General features: G+C 43.5%; 1 protein-coding gene across 2 annotated transcripts in view; it reads left to right on the top strand.

Annotated features, from left to right (window-relative positions):
* The window catches only part of CYSLTR1 (cysteinyl leukotriene receptor 1), a 30,231-nt gene extending 22,894 nt beyond the window's left edge, over nucleotides 1-7,337 (top strand). For both annotated transcript variants that reach the window (XM_003775361.4, XM_031944346.1), the window contains exon 2: nucleotides 6,170-7,337. In XM_003775361.4, coding sequence (XP_003775409.2) covers nucleotides 6,197-7,216 — 1,020 coding nt within the window. In that variant the 5' untranslated portion in view covers nucleotides 6,170-6,196 and the 3' untranslated portion in view covers nucleotides 7,217-7,337. The remainder of the gene's footprint in view (nucleotides 1-6,169) is intronic.
* Nucleotides 7,338-17,290: the final 9,953 nt, after the last annotated feature.

Genomic DNA, 17,290 nt, shown 5'->3' with positions numbered 1-17,290 from the left:
CAGTAGATCCAGGTTCAAATCTTACCTCCTACACTAACTTAATGGTATGACCAGAGGGGCAAGTAATTTGTCATTTAACCTCTCCAATTTTCAGTTTTCCCCATTTATAAAATAAGAACAATCACTTAAGTATAAAAATAAATGCAACCCGATGGGGTTGTTGTAAGGGCTCAATGGTGCAGCCAAAGAATCCTAGGCTCCAGAGCCAGAAAGGACCTCAGCGATCATCAAAAGAGCAGATTCGGACTCCCTTAGTTCATAGAGGAAACTGGGGTCCCAAGATGATGTAGTTAAGAAGTGACAGACAGCTGTCAAATCCTAGCTGCCACAAAAAAGATCTGAGGGTTATAATTGGCTATGAGCTCCACATGAATCCCAGTGTCAAAGGAAGAAAGGCCTGAAGTAGCCCTCTGGTGTCACACAACTCATTCTAGAAAAATAATCCTCGGGGAAGCTAGGCGGTGCAGTGGATAGAGAACCAGTCCTGCAGTCAGGAGGACATGAGTTCAAATCTGGCCTCAGACACTTAACACTGAGTTAAGTGCACTGTTAACTTGATGTTAACATCCTAGCTGTGACTGTGGGCAAGTCACTTAACCCAATGCCTCAGCAAAACAAAGAAAAGAAAAAGAATCCTTGCTGCACTGTGCCCAACAGATGGCCAGCCATGTGCAACTTGAAGAACCCCTGTGAGAGGAGCTCACTGAAGCCCCAGACAATCCATCCTACTCAGGGGCAGCTCCGATTATTATGGGTTTGGCCTGGTTTGGGTTTTTTCGGCACAACACCAAGCCTAAATCTGCCCTTTCCCTACCATCATCTCTCCATCGTGCCTCACTCTGCCTCCCGGGGCCAAACGATAAGACTGGTGATTCCTTTGTCATAAGATAGAGACTTTGGAACACTGGAATATAGCTCCCATTGGGATGGTCTTTTCTGCAGGCTCAGCTCTCCCAGGTTGCTTCCACAGATCCCCAAATGGCCCTTCACTATCCCGGTCACCCTCCCAGAGAAGCTGTGCTCTGGCCGGGGCAGCGGAGAGGCTGTCCGCGGCCTCCGTGGGCCTCTCTCGTTGTAGCCCAAGAATTCCACAGCCGAAATCTCATTTTAGTGAGCTGAGGACCATCTTGGACAACCAGGAGAGTGACGGGCCTTACATCCCCATGGGATGAGGACGGTTGAAGGAAGAGGAGATTTAGCCGGGAAAAGGGCAGTCTAGGAGGGACCTAAGCGCTCTCTTCAAATAGTGGAGGGGCTGGCATGGGGCAGAGGGGCTGGGGCGCTGCACTCCGCTTGGCCTCCTCCCCAGTGGGAGCTGGCTCCCAGTGGGGTCGGCTCCAGATTCTCCCAGCAGCTCCGGGAGCTTCTGGTTGAGTAATTAGGCTGCTTCTTTATCCAAGTCCCTAACAAGCATTTTGACTGCCTCTGGCCCAAAGTTTTAAAAGACACTTGAAGAAAACCTCCCTGGGGATTTTCCAATGATCAGTGAGACCGTCCAGTTCGGGCTAATGCTGTCACACCTTTCCATTGAGGGTCTTCACTCAGATATGCAGCGCAGGGCGGAAACCCACCTCAATAGCGCCATCTAGTGAGGAAACGCCTAGTAAGGAACTAGGGTGATGCTATTTCAAAGGTGGGGCCTTGAATACAGTCAGCTTTCTATCAACTGTGCAAATGAGGAGGGAATATGGGAGAGTGACTGGTCCCCCTGAAACCTTCCATCCTGCCATAGCTGGGCCTACAGCCCGGAAACGCAAGAGAGCAAACATGTCAGGGAACTGGGCAACAACCAGGAACCGGTGCCCGGAGGTGGGGAAAGGCGACACCAGCCCCCGTGTCTCCAGAGCCCTTTAAGGTTGCAGTGTATTTCTGCACGTGCACTTTCAGTTCATCCTCACCACCACAACCCGGTGGCAAGGATCCTTAGTCCCGTTTTAAAGGGAATTCCCTCCTAGAAATTCCCATCTTAGAAATGTGGAATGACTTGACCAGGAGCATTCAACTAGTGAATGTGTCCAGGGCAGGATTCCCACTCAGCTCTCTCCAGATGCCAAGACCAGAGCTTTTTGGTTTTGACTACAGTATTCCATGTAGAAGACATCTTAAAGGCTCTCCCCTGATGATCCCTTTTCAATCATTTGTCTTGTACTAGTGGCTACTGAAGAATGAAAGATCATTTAGCCATAAAAGTAAAGTTCCTGGGAGAGCAGACAGAACTGATTTTCAGACAGCAAATTGGGGCAAAGTCCCTAAGAGTTACAGGGCGTGTGACCAGGATGTCCGTCTGGTCAAGGCCAATAATGTTAAAGGTCAAGGCCCTCTTTCTCCGAACTATCTAAACATCCCAACCAACATCGCACTGGAGCCTCTCTTCCAGCATAGAACTGGCCTCCTTTGCTCTAGGGAGAGTGATGAGGCAGCCATTGAGATTAGTATTGTGGGATCGACTCATGGCTGGTCTCGTGCCCGAGCCAGACCCTTGGAGAAGGCTCTACGAACCAGAGCAGACAAAGCTGAGAAAGCCCCAGACAGCAGTCTGGAGTAGCAATGAGGGTCCCGAGCAAAACTGGGTTCCTAAAATCAAATCCCGCTGTAGTGCTGCAGATATCTAGCACTGAGCGGTACTTGGAGTCTGGAGCAACTTGACCCCTCCTCCTCCAGTGAGCCCCCACCTTCCCAGGTGCCTCTTTGATCACTTTGTCTTGTCCACGGAAGCACAATGCTAGCAGAGGGCCCAGTCCTGCTTTGTTTTTCCTTGCAGTGGCTCTGTCTCTTGCTGCTCTGCTCCTAGGCCCAGGCAAAGTCTGCTCTTCATGGCCGCTGGAGCTCCCTTGCTTTTCTCCAGTGGCTTTAGTACTTGAATTCTCCCATACTTCGCTCTTGCCATATCTTTGACTGTGGTGTCCTCACTGGCTTCCCCTCTGAAGAGCTTCAGTCTATGCCTCTGAGTCCCCGAAGCTCAGCTTTCCCAGTAGATCCCAAGGCTCGATTTGGGCAGATTCAATCATCACCCTCAATATCTGAGGACCTGGGAAGAAATGGGATCACAAGCCATCCAGGAGGCATCATTGATGTCAGAACAAAGTCTCCGATGTGGGATAAATGGGGATGTGTACACCTTCTTTCATTGGGATACCTGACCAGGGGGATTGCTTTTTCCCTCGTGCCTTGCTGGTCTTCATCAGGCATCCTGCAGAGGACCACAGGGCTTAGAGGGAGAAGGAATCAGTCATAGAAGTCACGTAATCCAATGCCCTTCCTTTACTACTGAGAAAATGAAGACCCAGTGACTCGCTTGAAATAATGTAGCTCATAATAAACAGGCGATCTTAGCAATTCCGTTCTGCTGGTGTCCTTCCTCCACACCCACCCCTCCCACCTCAACTCTCCACCAGCCCTGGAAGAGGGCAGACCTGGATTCAAACCCTGGCTCCACCACTTGGGTCATGCTTGACCTTGGACCAGTCACTTTAACCCTACAAGCAAACCTTAGATTTCTTAACTGAAAAGTGAGGGGTTGGACTAGTGATAGGTCACATGGATACAGCTTTCATGCCAGCCTGACGGAACGATAGAGGGGCAAAGAGGCTAACAAATGGAGCGTTATTAAGCTGCAGAACAGGGCAGAGGGCAGAGTTGTAGTAGAACAGAGAGAGACCAGCTACTAGAACAAAAAGGCAGCCCCCAGGTCTGAGAACCAACTGAGCCCAGTTATGCTCCGAGAAACAGGCTGTTCTGAAGTGGGATGAGATGGGGAGGCCCCCATTCCATTAGCCATAGGGCAACCACTGGTCATCCAGGAAGACCAGGGGCCCACAGCCACAGGAACCCTCTCAGTCCCTGGCCCTATAACTGAAAGCTAAAAGGAGCCTGATTCAAATCTTTAGTGCTACTTGCTAGCCAGGGGACCGTGGCCTCGGTTTCTCTGGACTGCAGTTATCTCATCAGAAGGATGCAAAGCCCCTTCCATTTCTAACATTCTGCAGGCCCGGAGTGGGGCTCTTGGAGCCCCATTCAATCCTGGGCCTGTTTGCCTATTTGCTTTGAGAACCTGATGCCCACCAGGGGGCAGATTGTCAATGCTGAATGCTGGCTTTCTCTAAGGATGAGCGAGGAGCAGCAGACTGACCCTGTCATGGAGAAAGCCTCTGAAAAACAAACCAGAGTGTGTGTGTTCTCATTTCTCTCCTCTCTCTCTCTCTCTCTCTCTCTCTCTCTCTCTCTCTCTGTCTCTGTCTCTCTGTGTGTGTGTATCTCTCTCTTTGTCTCTCTCTCTCTCTCTGTCTCTGTCTCTCTGTGTGTGTGTATCTCTCTCTTTGTCTCCCCCTCCCTCCCTCCCTCCCTTTCTCTCTCTTTCTCTCTCTTTCTGTATGTGTGTCTCTGTCTGTGTGTGGCTCTCTGTCTCTCTCTCTTTGTCTCTGTCTCACTGTCTCTCCCTCTACCTATCTTTCCTTCCCTCCCTTTTTCTCCCTTCCCCGTCTCTCTCTGTCTTCCTGTGTGTCTCTCTCCCTCTCCCTCCTTCATTCCTTTCATCCCTCTCTCCATTCCTTTCTCTGTCTTTCTCTCTTCCTCTCGTCTTTCTTCCTCTCCCTTCCTATCTCTCCCTCTCTCCATGAAAGAAAGTTAATGGTAAATTTCTTTTTGTCTCATGCCCACTCCACTTCCAGTTTATAACCTATTACCAGTTTGCTTTTTGGAGCATCTGTGGGATTCTTGAGAGTTATCTTTACCTCTTCTGCCCAAGAAGTTGTTTCTCCTCTTTCCCTCCTTTCCACCTACTTGATGAAAATCAGAAAGAGGAGTATTTAGTAAAATGTTTGTGCGCTGCACCTCTCCCAACATGGGTGTTGTCCAATGGGGCAAACGCTGAGTGGGTGCAGCCCCCTTACGTAATCATTGAATAAGAATGTCAGCAAAAGTCTATCGAGCCCCTACTATGAGCAAAACCCTGAGCCAGGCCCTGGGATATGAAGGAGGCTACAGAGAAGAAGGTGTGGACCCTGCTCCTGTGCTGCGTGGTGTAACGAGAGCAAAATTAGCCCAAGAATCATCCCCCAAGGTAGAATGTGTTAGGTGCGGCAAGAAAGGGAGAGACAAGGGCAGCAGGAGTTGGGAGGAAGACGATCCTTTTGGCCAGGCCCATTAGGGCAAGCGGCATGGACAGAGTGCCATTTATCCTTGAAGATGAGGAAAATGTTGATAAGCAGAGATAAGGGCAAGAGAATCCCAGCAGAAAAAGAACACGAGCCAAAACACTGAGGTAGGCCAGCTTCCGGTGGAACAGAATGTGGAAGGCTTTCAGTGCCTACCTGCCTGAGGATTTGGAATCTGATTCAGTCAGCATGGGGGACAGCCGGGGGAGAGACTCAAGGCTGCGGTTTGGGTTTTCTTCTTTGGGGAGCCGGGGAACCCCTGTAGTCCGAGTCTTGAATTAGGAAAATTAATCTGGCAGCATATTGGTAAGGGCTGTTAGAGGCTAGGGGACTAGTTAGGAGGTCTGAGGACCTAATGAACAGTGGGAAGCGAGCAGATCCAGGATTACTGAGTAACTTGTTATACATGGGATTCAAGGAAGATGTCTAAAAAGATGCCAAAGTATGTAGTCTGAGAATCCAGGAGTCCAGGAGGTCTTCCCATTAACAGAGGGAGGGAAGTTCAGGAGGAAAAGCAGGACTCAGGGGGACAATGGGATTTCAGTTTGGGATGTTTGGAGTTGGAAGTATGGTGAGATTTCCAGATGGAGAGAGATATTAAGTGGATCGTTAGGAATTCCATTCTGTGTTGTCAATTTTAAAATCAGAGAGTTAAACCTTTGACGTATATGTATCTCTCTCAGAAAAAAACAAACAAACAAACAAAACAAACTTACCAGACAAACACTGATTTAAAGTTTCTCTTCTATCAAATGAGAGTTGGGCTAGGGTGACCTCAAAGGTCCTTCCAGCTCTCATCTTCTGTGATTCTAAATTAAGCTCCTTTTTCCTTGCATGTGGCCCTTGCTTGATTTTTTTTTCCCCTGTGAGTGAAGTATCCCTCGGTCGGAAAAAAAAAGACTCCCTATCCTGGCTTTAACATGATACATGATGAAGTTATGAAGTGGAACATGAGAACTTCCTGTAATTGGTGGCCTCATAAAAATGGACATGATGGTTTCATCTTTATATGCTAGGTGCCAAGCGGACATTCCCAGAGAACCATGAACGGTGTAGGAAATATGACAGGACCTGAGGTCGACATCAGCTGCCTCTCCACTATCGATGACTTCCGCAACCAAGTATACTCCACCGTGTACTCAATGGTCTCTGTCATCGGCTTCTTCGGCAATGGCTTTGTGCTTTACGTACTCATCAGGACGTACCATGAGAAATCAGCCTTCCAAGTATACATGGTGAACCTAGCCGTGGCCGATCTGCTGTGTGTGTGTACGCTGCCTTTTCGGGTAGTTTATTACGTTCAACGAGGTATCTGGTCCTTGGGGGACTTCTTGTGTCGACTCAGTACCTATGCTTTGTATGTCAACCTCTACTGTAGCATCTTCTTTATGACCGCCATGAGCTTTTTCCGTTGTGTGGCCATAGTATTCCCAGTCCAAAACATCAATCTGGTGACCCAGAGAAAAGCCAGGGTCGTGAGTGCGGCCATTTGGATTTTTGTTATCCTGACCAGTTCGCCCTTTTTTCTGATGAGCAAACCCTATAAAGCTGGGAATATCACCAAGTGCTTTGAGCCCCCCCAGGACTCAAAAAGTAAGAAAACGGTGCTGGCCTTACACTATGTCTCGTTATTCTTTGGCTTCATCATTCCATTTGTTACCATAATTGTCTGTTACACTATGATCATCTTGACCTTATTAAAGAATTCAATGAAGAAAAATCTGCCCAGTCGTAAGAAGGCGGTAGGAATGATCATTATTGTAACAGCTGCCTTCTTGATCAGTTTCATGCCTTATCACATTCAACGCACGATCCACCTTCACTTTTTGAACAGTGAAAATAGAACCTGTGAGTCTCTCCTGGCCATGCAGAAATCGGTGGTCATAACCTTATCTCTGGCAGCATCAAATTGCTGTTTTGACCCACTCCTCTATTTCTTTTCAGGGGGTAACTTCAGGCAAAGGCTGTCCACTTTTAGAAAGCATTCTCTTTCTAGCATAACCTATGCACCCAAAAAGAAGATCTCCTCCCAAGAAAAGGTGGATGACTTAAGCAAAGAGTAGGGTCATCCTGCCAAGTGAAATCTCTCTTATGTCAATGAGAAAAGTTAACTAAATAGTTATTTGCTATAATCAGATAGATAGATAGATAGGTAGGTAGATAGATAGATAGATAGATGTGTGTGTGTGTATATATATATATATATATATATATATATATATATATACATATATATATATATACATATATATATATAAATATTTAAATGTCACAAAATATAAACAGCCTGCATCTGGATATCTTTGCCTGCAAAATTTGCTTAATTTCTACATCTACGTTGTCAGGCCTGAAGTACCAAAATTAAGTTCACAACCAAAAACCACATTCTATATAGTATTGTTACCTTCTATATCTGTACTTTACAAATGAGTCTTAGTCTAAAAGGTGTAATAAACAATTCTACTTCACATGATGGCCTAGCCTAAGGCAGCGATTTGATTTTCCCTAATGTTCATCTTTGCAAACCCAGCCGAAAGGACCTCGTGAACTTTTTTGCAGTGGTAAGAGCACTTTCAAGGGACATTGAGCGGCGCACAGAATTCCTCCATGGCCCAAAGAAGCAATGTGCCAAGAGCCAGAGTTGTGTAAGACATGGTAATGACTGTCTTCAACATGTGGCCCCTTACAGGGAGACAGTTACAGCCTGAGGAAGATCTCTTTGGTCAAAGACCAAATCTCAGTTGGGCAAAGTATATTCTACTCTCTTTTGTCTATGTCTCTGCACCATCCTTGTCATAATGAAATGTTAGTGGAGTTTCTTTTTGCAAAGAATAAGGCCATCCATAGTCCCTCTTCAAGGGAAGCATCACAACTGATTTGCTGAGGAATAGATTACGTGATAGCTGTATGTGCTTTATTACTGGGATTAAAATTTAATACTAGACATTTTAAAAGAAAATTTTGATCTTTTTGTTCATTTTGGTTTTAATTGTATATAAATAAGTGTATAAATATATGTCAGTGTGTATGTACTCATGGGAGAGACTATGTTCTATTAAATACATTTGGGTGAAAATCCACTATAAGCTATAATATTGTTTTGTATATTTTCCTTTTTTAGTAGCATGTTGACAGGAATGTTAAGGAAATGTTTACATTGGTTTTTATGTTACAGGAAAATCTTTGACCTTTAAAAAAAATAGCTCAGTCATGTGTGAAAAATATAATCGTCATGGGTCAACTCATGCTAAAATTTTGTCTGTTCCTCCATTCTGCGATTCAAAAAAAAATCCTGCCAGGTGACCCTTCCCCGAAAAGTGAACTGATCACAGTGGGAAAGGTTATGAAAGAAGCTCTAACTAGATACTCTGAATGCATTTATTTCAGTGTCATTTCCAGTGGTACAATACCCTGAAAAGCCTGCCAGACAAGCTCTGGGGTCCCTTCAAGGCACTAAGGTTCCTTCTCCCCTGATTCTCTGGGGCCTAAGTTCCCTCCTATCTCAGACATTCATTGTTCTCAGGTCCCTCTTCGGGGTGACATTCCACTTTTGACTGACATTGTGCTATCTCTTCCAGGTTTGAATTATTTGTCTGAAATCCATCTCATCTCTGATATTCTATCCTAAGACCCTTTCTAGCTGACACTCTACGTTCTAGGGTCCTTGCCACTCTGCTGTTCTATGTTCTAAGGTTGCCAGCCATTCTGACAATCTCTTCTATGGTTCCTCCCAGAGCTGGCGTTCTGTTTCCTAAAGTCTCTTTTAGTTCTGATTTTCTCTGTCCTAAGATCCCTTTCGGCTTTATTATTGTACGTGCTCGCGTCATCTCTAGCTTTGACATTTGCTGGGACATTTCCTTACCTTCCTGATAGTCTGTGTCCTAAGGTCTCATCCAGCTCTGACAGTCTCTGTTCTAAAGGGTAACCCAGCTCTAACATTTGATGTCAGGCATGGGATCTTCTCAGGAGAGAAATAATCATAGCTGCCCCCAATTTGTTGCTGCTTAGCATTAGTCAAGTATAAATTGTATGCCCGTACCTTCAGCATACCATCCTGTAGCATTTAGCGGAGTTGCCAAGGACCTAGGAGGCCATAGTCCGACCTCCTGACCTGTCACAATATGCGTGGATCCCCAGTGATAGCACAGAAAATTGCCAACCAGTAAGGCTAAGGAATGGGAGTAACAAGTTGATCTGATATTCTAGTAATCAAGAATTCACATATTTCATACATGGATCCCCAATTTTCAGAGAGATGAGCTGTAATAGACGTCACATAAAGATTAATTAGGCTTATCCTCTTGCTGTGATGATTCAGGAGACCCTTCAGGATTTTATAGACTCTGAAATCGAGCTTGATATGATGATTAATTACTTCTGTTTCTATGGTGATTTAAGATCTACAATGTGCCTTTCCCCATAATGACCTTATGAGCTATGTAAGCCAAGTATTTTTATCCTCATTGTATATAAAAGAGCAAAATGAGTCTCACAGAAATCACGATTTGCCCTGAATTCCACAGAAACCAAGATTCAAAGTCTCCTAGCTATAAGCCTAGTGGTCATGACATCATACCATACTGCCTAAAGATAGGGAATTGCTGCTTGGAGAATGTGAGCCAAAAGAGCCTTCCATACTCCAGCCCATCCAACCTGTCTTAGTACTACTCCCAACACAAATCCTCCACTCCAGTTGGGCTGTTCTCCTCACCAACCATCTCTCTCTGTTGTCTCTCTGTCTCTTTGCCTCCTTCCTTCCTGTCCCTCCCTCTCTTTTTTCCCCACTCTCTTCTCTTTTCTTTCCTCTTATCCTCTTTTTTCTTTCCTCCTTCTCTTCTTCCTCATCTTCCTCTTCTTGTTCTTCTTCTCTGTTTCTGTCTCACTCTGTCTCACTGTGTCTCTCTGTTTGTCTCTGGGTCTCTGTCTCTCTATATCTCTGTCTTTCTGTCTCTGTTTCTCTCTGTCTCTGTCTCTTTCATAAATTCTTTTCACCCTCTGCTGTTCTGACCACATGTGATGTATGTCTCCTTCAGAATGGAATGGAATAGGCATTTATTAAGTACCGGTTGGGTTCCAGGCACTGTGCTAACCCCTTTGAGAATATCATCTAATTTGATCCCTTTCTCAATCCATCCAAATCCAACCTACCCTTCAAGGCCAAAGCAAAGTCTTGCCCTCTCCAAGAAGTGTTCTGTGGGCCACACCAATCTGTACTGAAGGCTTTCTTCGCTACATATCTTTTTTTTACTCCGAGTCCCTAGCACAGGATTAGCCCATAATTGCCCTATATTTCTTTTAAGTACATGAACAGTATCTTCCCAGTTGGTTAACAGCAGCTGGTACCTGGCAGAGCATTGTGCTAGGCACTGAGAATACAAAGACAGAAATGAAACAGGACATCAGAAAAGACCTCATCATCTAGGTGACGGCTTCTGAAGGCAACAAGAGATGGGAGGAGAGGATAAAGTGCATGCATGGCAGGCCTCGGGGATGAGTGCAAAGTTTCCCAAGTAACGGCTAGCTCCAGGAGAGTGATCACTCGGTTTCACTCCACAGCACCTAAAACATATTAGATGATTGGCTGATAGAAGACCATATTCCAAAGAGCTTAATATTTAATGCCTGAAACTTAGCAGACAACAAAATTGACACAGAGGGGGTCGATGATTATTACTCGACACAATTTATTTATGGACTGCCTATTGTATGCAGGGCCCTCTGCTGTGTGTGTATGTGTGTGTGTGTGTGCATGTATGTGTGTGTGTATGTGTATATGTATGTGTGTATGTGTATGTGTATGTGTAGCTAGAAAAATGAAAAAAGACATTATCCTTGCCTACAAGGAGCTTACAATAAGTCTCCAACTAAACAAAACCAAAGTAAGGGAAAATAAGTATTTTCATCAAAATGCTATGAGAGTTCAGCAGTAGGAAAAGTAACTTCCTGCCAAGGGAACCAAGCGAGGATTGATGGAGATAGTCACATTTAAGCTGGGCTTTGAGAGAGAAAAGAAATTTCAGTCAAGAGACCTGAAAAGAGGGCATCTCAGAGACAGGAAACACCACGAGCAAAGGCATGGACTTGGAGCTGAATGGGGCCCAGAGGGAACGAGGCATCCTGTGTGTTTACTGAGTGTGTTACTGTCCACCAGTGGATTTTAGCCTTCACTATGATACATAGTACTTTGCTTATCTTATGTACGCACACAAAAATACATACTGGCAAAAATGGGTTTTCTGGCCTTAAAATTAGGGGCATTTTTTAAAAAATATTTAAAATGCCATCTCCTTACTCCACTCTGAACAGTGTTATATCCTAGAAAACTACCTGTACCTTAATCCAGCTTCTGATGTGGGCCATGGGACTTGTTTGTAGACAACAAATAATCTATTTGGCTCAAATTTAGGTACACAGTACATGAAGGTGAGTAGTGGGGGAGAGTGTTTGACCAGATTTTCCTCTTTCAAATATAAAGGTCAGCTTATGTCCTTTGGATAGAAAATAAACATTCATTTGAAACTCCCACGCAGGTCAACTCTGTGCTTACTGTGATGCCTCGGTGCCCTTGGGATCTCACAGATGTCAGTGCTTCCATCTTATGCTGCTCATATCTTCCAGAACCAAGGTTCTCCCTACCAGGCTGGAAGTTTGCCTTTGAGTCTTCACAATTTTGTTGATGCTTGACCTTGGAAACAGATTTTTTTCTTAACTGAGTGCTTAACATTTTGAAACAGCTTGAACTGATGACTTCTTACTTAAAGGTCAGAAGTTTAGTAGGGAAAAAAAAAACCATCTTCAGCATGAACAAATTGTGCTGTGTGAACATTTACTAACACACCCAAAAAATGATCATTTAGAACCTAAGGCTTGCATTAAGGGCCATGGAGAAAAGAAAGCAGAGCTACAAGAGACTTATAAATACCCAGTGAGCCATCTTGTTAAAGATGTAGAGCCAGTGACAACACAGGACAACCTCTTATAACATACACACTGGTAGATTTCCAAAGTATGCTTATCAAAAAGCAAAGTTAACACAAAATTTAGAATAATTGTTTTGCAATCTTAAAAAAATTATACATGACAGACTTTTCAAATAAAAGACAATTCCAGACAACTTCTCAAAAATCCTGAAAGCTGATGAATTAAAAATGGAGCACCTCTGACCCCACTTCCCTGATTCCTAGTCCCACTTCTTTAAGCTTTAAAGTCTGCTTTCTCCTTTTGCCATTTTCAATACTGTTATTGTATACATGACCTCCTACTCTCCTCACCCCGTCTATCTGTCTGCCTGAAACAGTATGGTGAAATAACTAGAGGGCCATCCTTTGAGACAGAAAGACCTGGATTCAAGCACTATTGCCACCGGCAATCCCGGCACCTCAGTGGCCCAGGCAAGTCTCTAAGACTGTAAGTGTCCAACCAACTGCCATCCTTCTATACTTCAAGATGAAACAAATCCATGGAGAAATTACTAAGTGCTTATTATATGTCACAGACCGAGAAATCATTTTTTAAAGGCAGTAACTATCCCAGCCCTCAATAGATCATACATTATAATGAGGGAAACAACGTGTACATATATAGGAATATGCAGGAGATTTGCAAAGTAGATAGAAAGTAACCTTAGAGGGAGGTGAAAGCCCTAGCAGCTGGTCACAAGTCCTGACCAAAAAAAAAAAATGTCGGCATGTTTCTAAAGCAGAAAGAGATTCATTCCATGGCTGCCAGAGAGGGAAGCTAGAAGATTCCAAATTGGAAGGAATCCCTCTTCCCCCTCCCCCATTTTATAGCTGAGAAAACTGGGGCCTTGAGTGGGGAAGCATCTCAGCTGAGTAGCCACATGAAAAATTCAGTTAACTTCATTCTTTAATCAACAGAGTACTAATGGAAATACATGATTTAAGAGCTATAGAAATCACAAAGCTACGTGGAAAACTTGGATTTCATCACATTCAGATGCTATGCGATGTAGATCTAAGTATGTCCAATGACAATGCGTGAAGTGTTCTCTGGCCCCCCATTTTGTAGACATGAGCAACATAGAACATGGAAACAAGGAACCAAATTATACAGAATCATCATTTCCCTTTGGCTAACCTGGAACCATTCAAATGAATGCCATCAAAGCATCAGTTTTCCAACCATGGGTGGCCCACAAAAGGAAAGCTTTTCGGAGGGGGGAGGATAACCATTAAGTAGGGTATAAGGTTCAATTCAAATATTGGCCCCTACAGCAACAAGGGCTTCATTAATGTGAGTGACACTCTAGCAACCCCTACACTCTCCCTCACTTTCCTTTTTCTTTCTTAAAGCACAGCGAGAACTGGGCCAGTGGGTATTTGGCCCGGGACACCAGCATCCAACGGGCTCACTTTTTTGTCACATCGCAAAGGTCTTCTCTATGCCCCGTGGTATCTAGCACAAGTGTTCCCGCCCATGATATCCTACATTATTCCCTTGAGCTGGAATAGACATCACATAGCATAGCCAGGATCACTAATGATGGTTTCTCCAGCAATGGTCTTAGGCTCCATCTTAGCCCCAAGATCTCAATTTCTCTGTCTTTTTTGTTACATATTTTTCCTTGGAATGTCTTTTTTTAGAATATTTTTTTCTTTTGATTTCACACGTTCCCTCTTTTCCATTGCCCAATCACCTCTTTTTAATGAGATGTAATACTGAATTAAAATGTATGTTTATTGTGTGTCATATTCTTTGTTCTTAAACACCAGATAAGTAAAAGAGTTTACATTTCTTTCATAAAAGCCAAATTAAGTTGCTTTTTATTTGGGTGGAGTCCTCAATTCTTAGAGAGGGGGGGATGTCTGTGTGGGGGGGGTTTTTAACTGTAGGGCAATGGCCCATGGTAGAAAAAATATCCCCCACTCCTAGGATCTAGTATAGACAATATTCTCTTTATAGGCTAGCCTTCCAAATGCCATTTCAAACCTTCTCATCAACACCTAAATTAGCCTACCTCTCATAGCACACTAGATTTTTAGTCTTGTCAAACTGGTTTCTGCATTTCAAGAAAGTTTTTTTTATCCTACCGAAACATCTTCATTTAATTCTCTAATAATCAGGTTAATTTCTGCATATTTAAAAAAGAATATCAATTTCTGGCATCGTGAGTGTCAAAATCCACTAGTTTCTCCCCCCAGCACCTGGATTTTGTTTGATTCTTTCCAGGAGCAAAAAAGTACCCCTTTTTCCACTCAACCTTTGTTGTCCAATCCATTAGCCATTTCTTTCATGGGCTGCCGTGATCAAAGAACATCCAACCTGTTAGTAATTAGCATCACCTAAAGGCTGATCCTTGAGCTATTAGACTTAATTAATTTGGGGGACTCTACTTGGAGTGGCCAAAATTTGGTGAGACTCACCAAAGTTTGTACTTCACTAATAGAGTCTTCCAGGAGTCGAGGTCCCTCATCTCCATGCCATGATGAGGAATCAGAATGAGATATAAGGAAAGAGGCCATTTGTGGGTTGGCTTGGCTTTGGGGGGACTGGTAGTGTGATTTCATGGATATAGGGAGCTCCCATTGAGTAAGTTCCCAATACTAGTGCAGATTAGTTCATAATCTTAAAGAGTTACTTGAGGGACTGATCAGGGTTCAAGGCAACACTCAGATGATCTGAAGTCCAGTATAGTCCAGGATAGCCAGAGCCATTCCAGATTTAACCCTCGGATACAAAAGAGTGGTCAGGAGAAATATCTTAAGATGTTGTCCTACTATAAAATACCAAAAGAAGCACTCCAGAGAATCTCAAATCCTGAAAAAAGCTCTTTGTTCAGCCCTAGGACCCTGTTTCTCCAGGGCGCGGGGGGGGGGGGGTCAACATTTAAAAAAAAACAAAACCTTTTATATAACTGCTAATTTCTCTGAACATTTGTGCACCATGTCTATTTCCTTACACTTCATATAATCCCCAGGGTCGATAGCCTGTAACTTTACTAAGTTACAGAGCTAGACTTTCCATTCTAAATTACAAAGGCATAACTTTAATTTTGCTGAGCAGACTTTCTTAGAACACCCGTCCATATGGCATTTAAATTTGTATCCGCAGGGATTACCATGAATCTGACCTCTACAATCCTTCTTGATAGTTGGTCACTTGATCTGGGAAATGTTATGTATGTTGCTAGTGCTATCTTAGAAATTCAGCACAACTAACTTATCATCTTGGAAGCTGCCCTTCTCATGTGGAAGGTCACACAATGGCTGTGTCTACAAAAATCAAAAGTAAAGTGGGACTTTTAAAATATTCCAGATCACCAAAATGACCCATTTCGGTGCCTTCACATCATTTTTGTTTTAATAAATTGAATGGCCAGTGGTGTCTCACTAACAGGCAGAAATGTCATAGGGTTAAAAAAAAAATGTGTCCTCTATTTTCTTAAAAAGGTAGACTTCAGGATCAGCTTCTTCTCTGGAAAATATTTATTAAAATCAGTATTTAATTTAAGTCTTTCTGAAATATTAAAAAAATCTAAATAATTAGCAAAGGAAGCCAAGAAAGTTCTCACTTTTCCATATAACTACCCATTTTTATTTGTGATAAGATCTTCATCTCCATTGGAGCCCTCTCCAATCAGGGCCTCATTATGGCATGGGGATGAGCCTTGGGTTTGGTCAAAACAAGTTCTGTCAGGTTCTCCCAAACTGGAAAAGCTTCCAGTCCAGGCAGTATGCTATCACAGCTAAAGTAGGAGAGACTTATTGCCGGAAGATTAACAACTCCCTTCAATTTGTCTTTCTCTTATGTGGGGGAAACACAGCAACACATGAAACTTTCTTATAAAATGTTGGGGACTAGAGTCTTCTGTGGTCAGTGTAAGATTCTTCATTATGCAATTAGATCTACAGCAAAAGCTTAACAGTTAAGAAGACTCTTTCTCTGCATAGGGCATTTTTTTTATTGTTAAAAAGATGCCATTTCAGCCCTTTTCTCATTATCTTTGAGACCTGAGCTGTACGGGGCCTCACAACTAATGTGGTCCAGGCCAGGAATAGCAAGTGACTTGCTCAAGATCTCTTTGTACCATGCTGCCTCCTAATCTTATTTCCTCGTTGTCTCTGGGGCATGGTTTGTAGTGATTAAACATAACTGAGTCTTTCTCTCCCATTTTGGACAGATGCTAATAACAATATGTGTTTTACAGGTATTAGAACTAAAGAGACTTTGGAAATGATCTATTTTTATCCTCTCATTTTACAGAGAACCATAGTTTCTTCCTCTAAACAACAGGCATTCTTCATCCATTTAGTTTTTCCTATGTGAATAGTCGAGTTTAATTCCTTTGAATGATTATGGATCTCACTTAAGAGGCTCTGCAGTGTTCAGGGGCATGATACTAACACTATCATCTGCAAAGTAGAGCATCTGGAGTACCTCACCATTGACAGAGAATTATTCTTCACTGGGGATCACTGAAGACATCCTTCATGAAACTAACAAACACCTTTGAGGAATATGTTTCTCCCAGTTTTATGATTTGTTTGATATTATTAGAGATTATCTCTAATAACTGACAAGATTGAGGATTGTACATTTTCTCTGATCCTTACTTCTCAAATCTCTATAAAAGAGGAATTATGCACAAGAAAATAAAGGACTTTTACCTACCTCCTCAATTTAAGACACCAAGCATCCTGAGGATATAAAAATCCATTGAAATAACAGCTGAGAAGGCTCATCCATAACCCTGAATTTGATCACTTAACACCCCCACCACACATTATGCTCTCTCAAGGCTGTACAAGCTGACTTACCACAGAACTCCATTCCCTCATGTCTCTTTCTCTCAGTGCCACAGAAAACCAAAAGGCAGCAACAGCTTGCTCTGGTTGGGACTGTGTTATGGCTCTACACTGCAGGTATACTCAACTAGATAAATGAGGATCAGAGAGTACTTTCTGATGTGGATTAACCAGGTCTACCTGAGTCAAAAGGCCTGGCATCCAGCTGAAGCTTATTTAGTGCCCCCAAAAAGTCACTTGGGGTAGAGATCTCTGTCTAGCCAGCGAAATGTGAATTGCTCAGCATGGAAGTCAAATGAGACAGCTTTGAGGTCCAGCCCTCAGGGGAACCAAAATCAAATGGGAATCGGTCAGAAGGTGAGCAACAGGGGA

Source organism: Sarcophilus harrisii, chromosome X (assembly GCF_902635505.1).
Source record: "Sarcophilus harrisii chromosome X, mSarHar1.11, whole genome shotgun sequence".
Lineage (NCBI taxonomy): Eukaryota > Metazoa > Chordata > Mammalia > Dasyuromorphia > Dasyuridae > Sarcophilus > Sarcophilus harrisii.
Note: the sequence above shows the minus strand (reverse complement) of the source record. Positions and strands in the feature narration are given on the sequence as shown.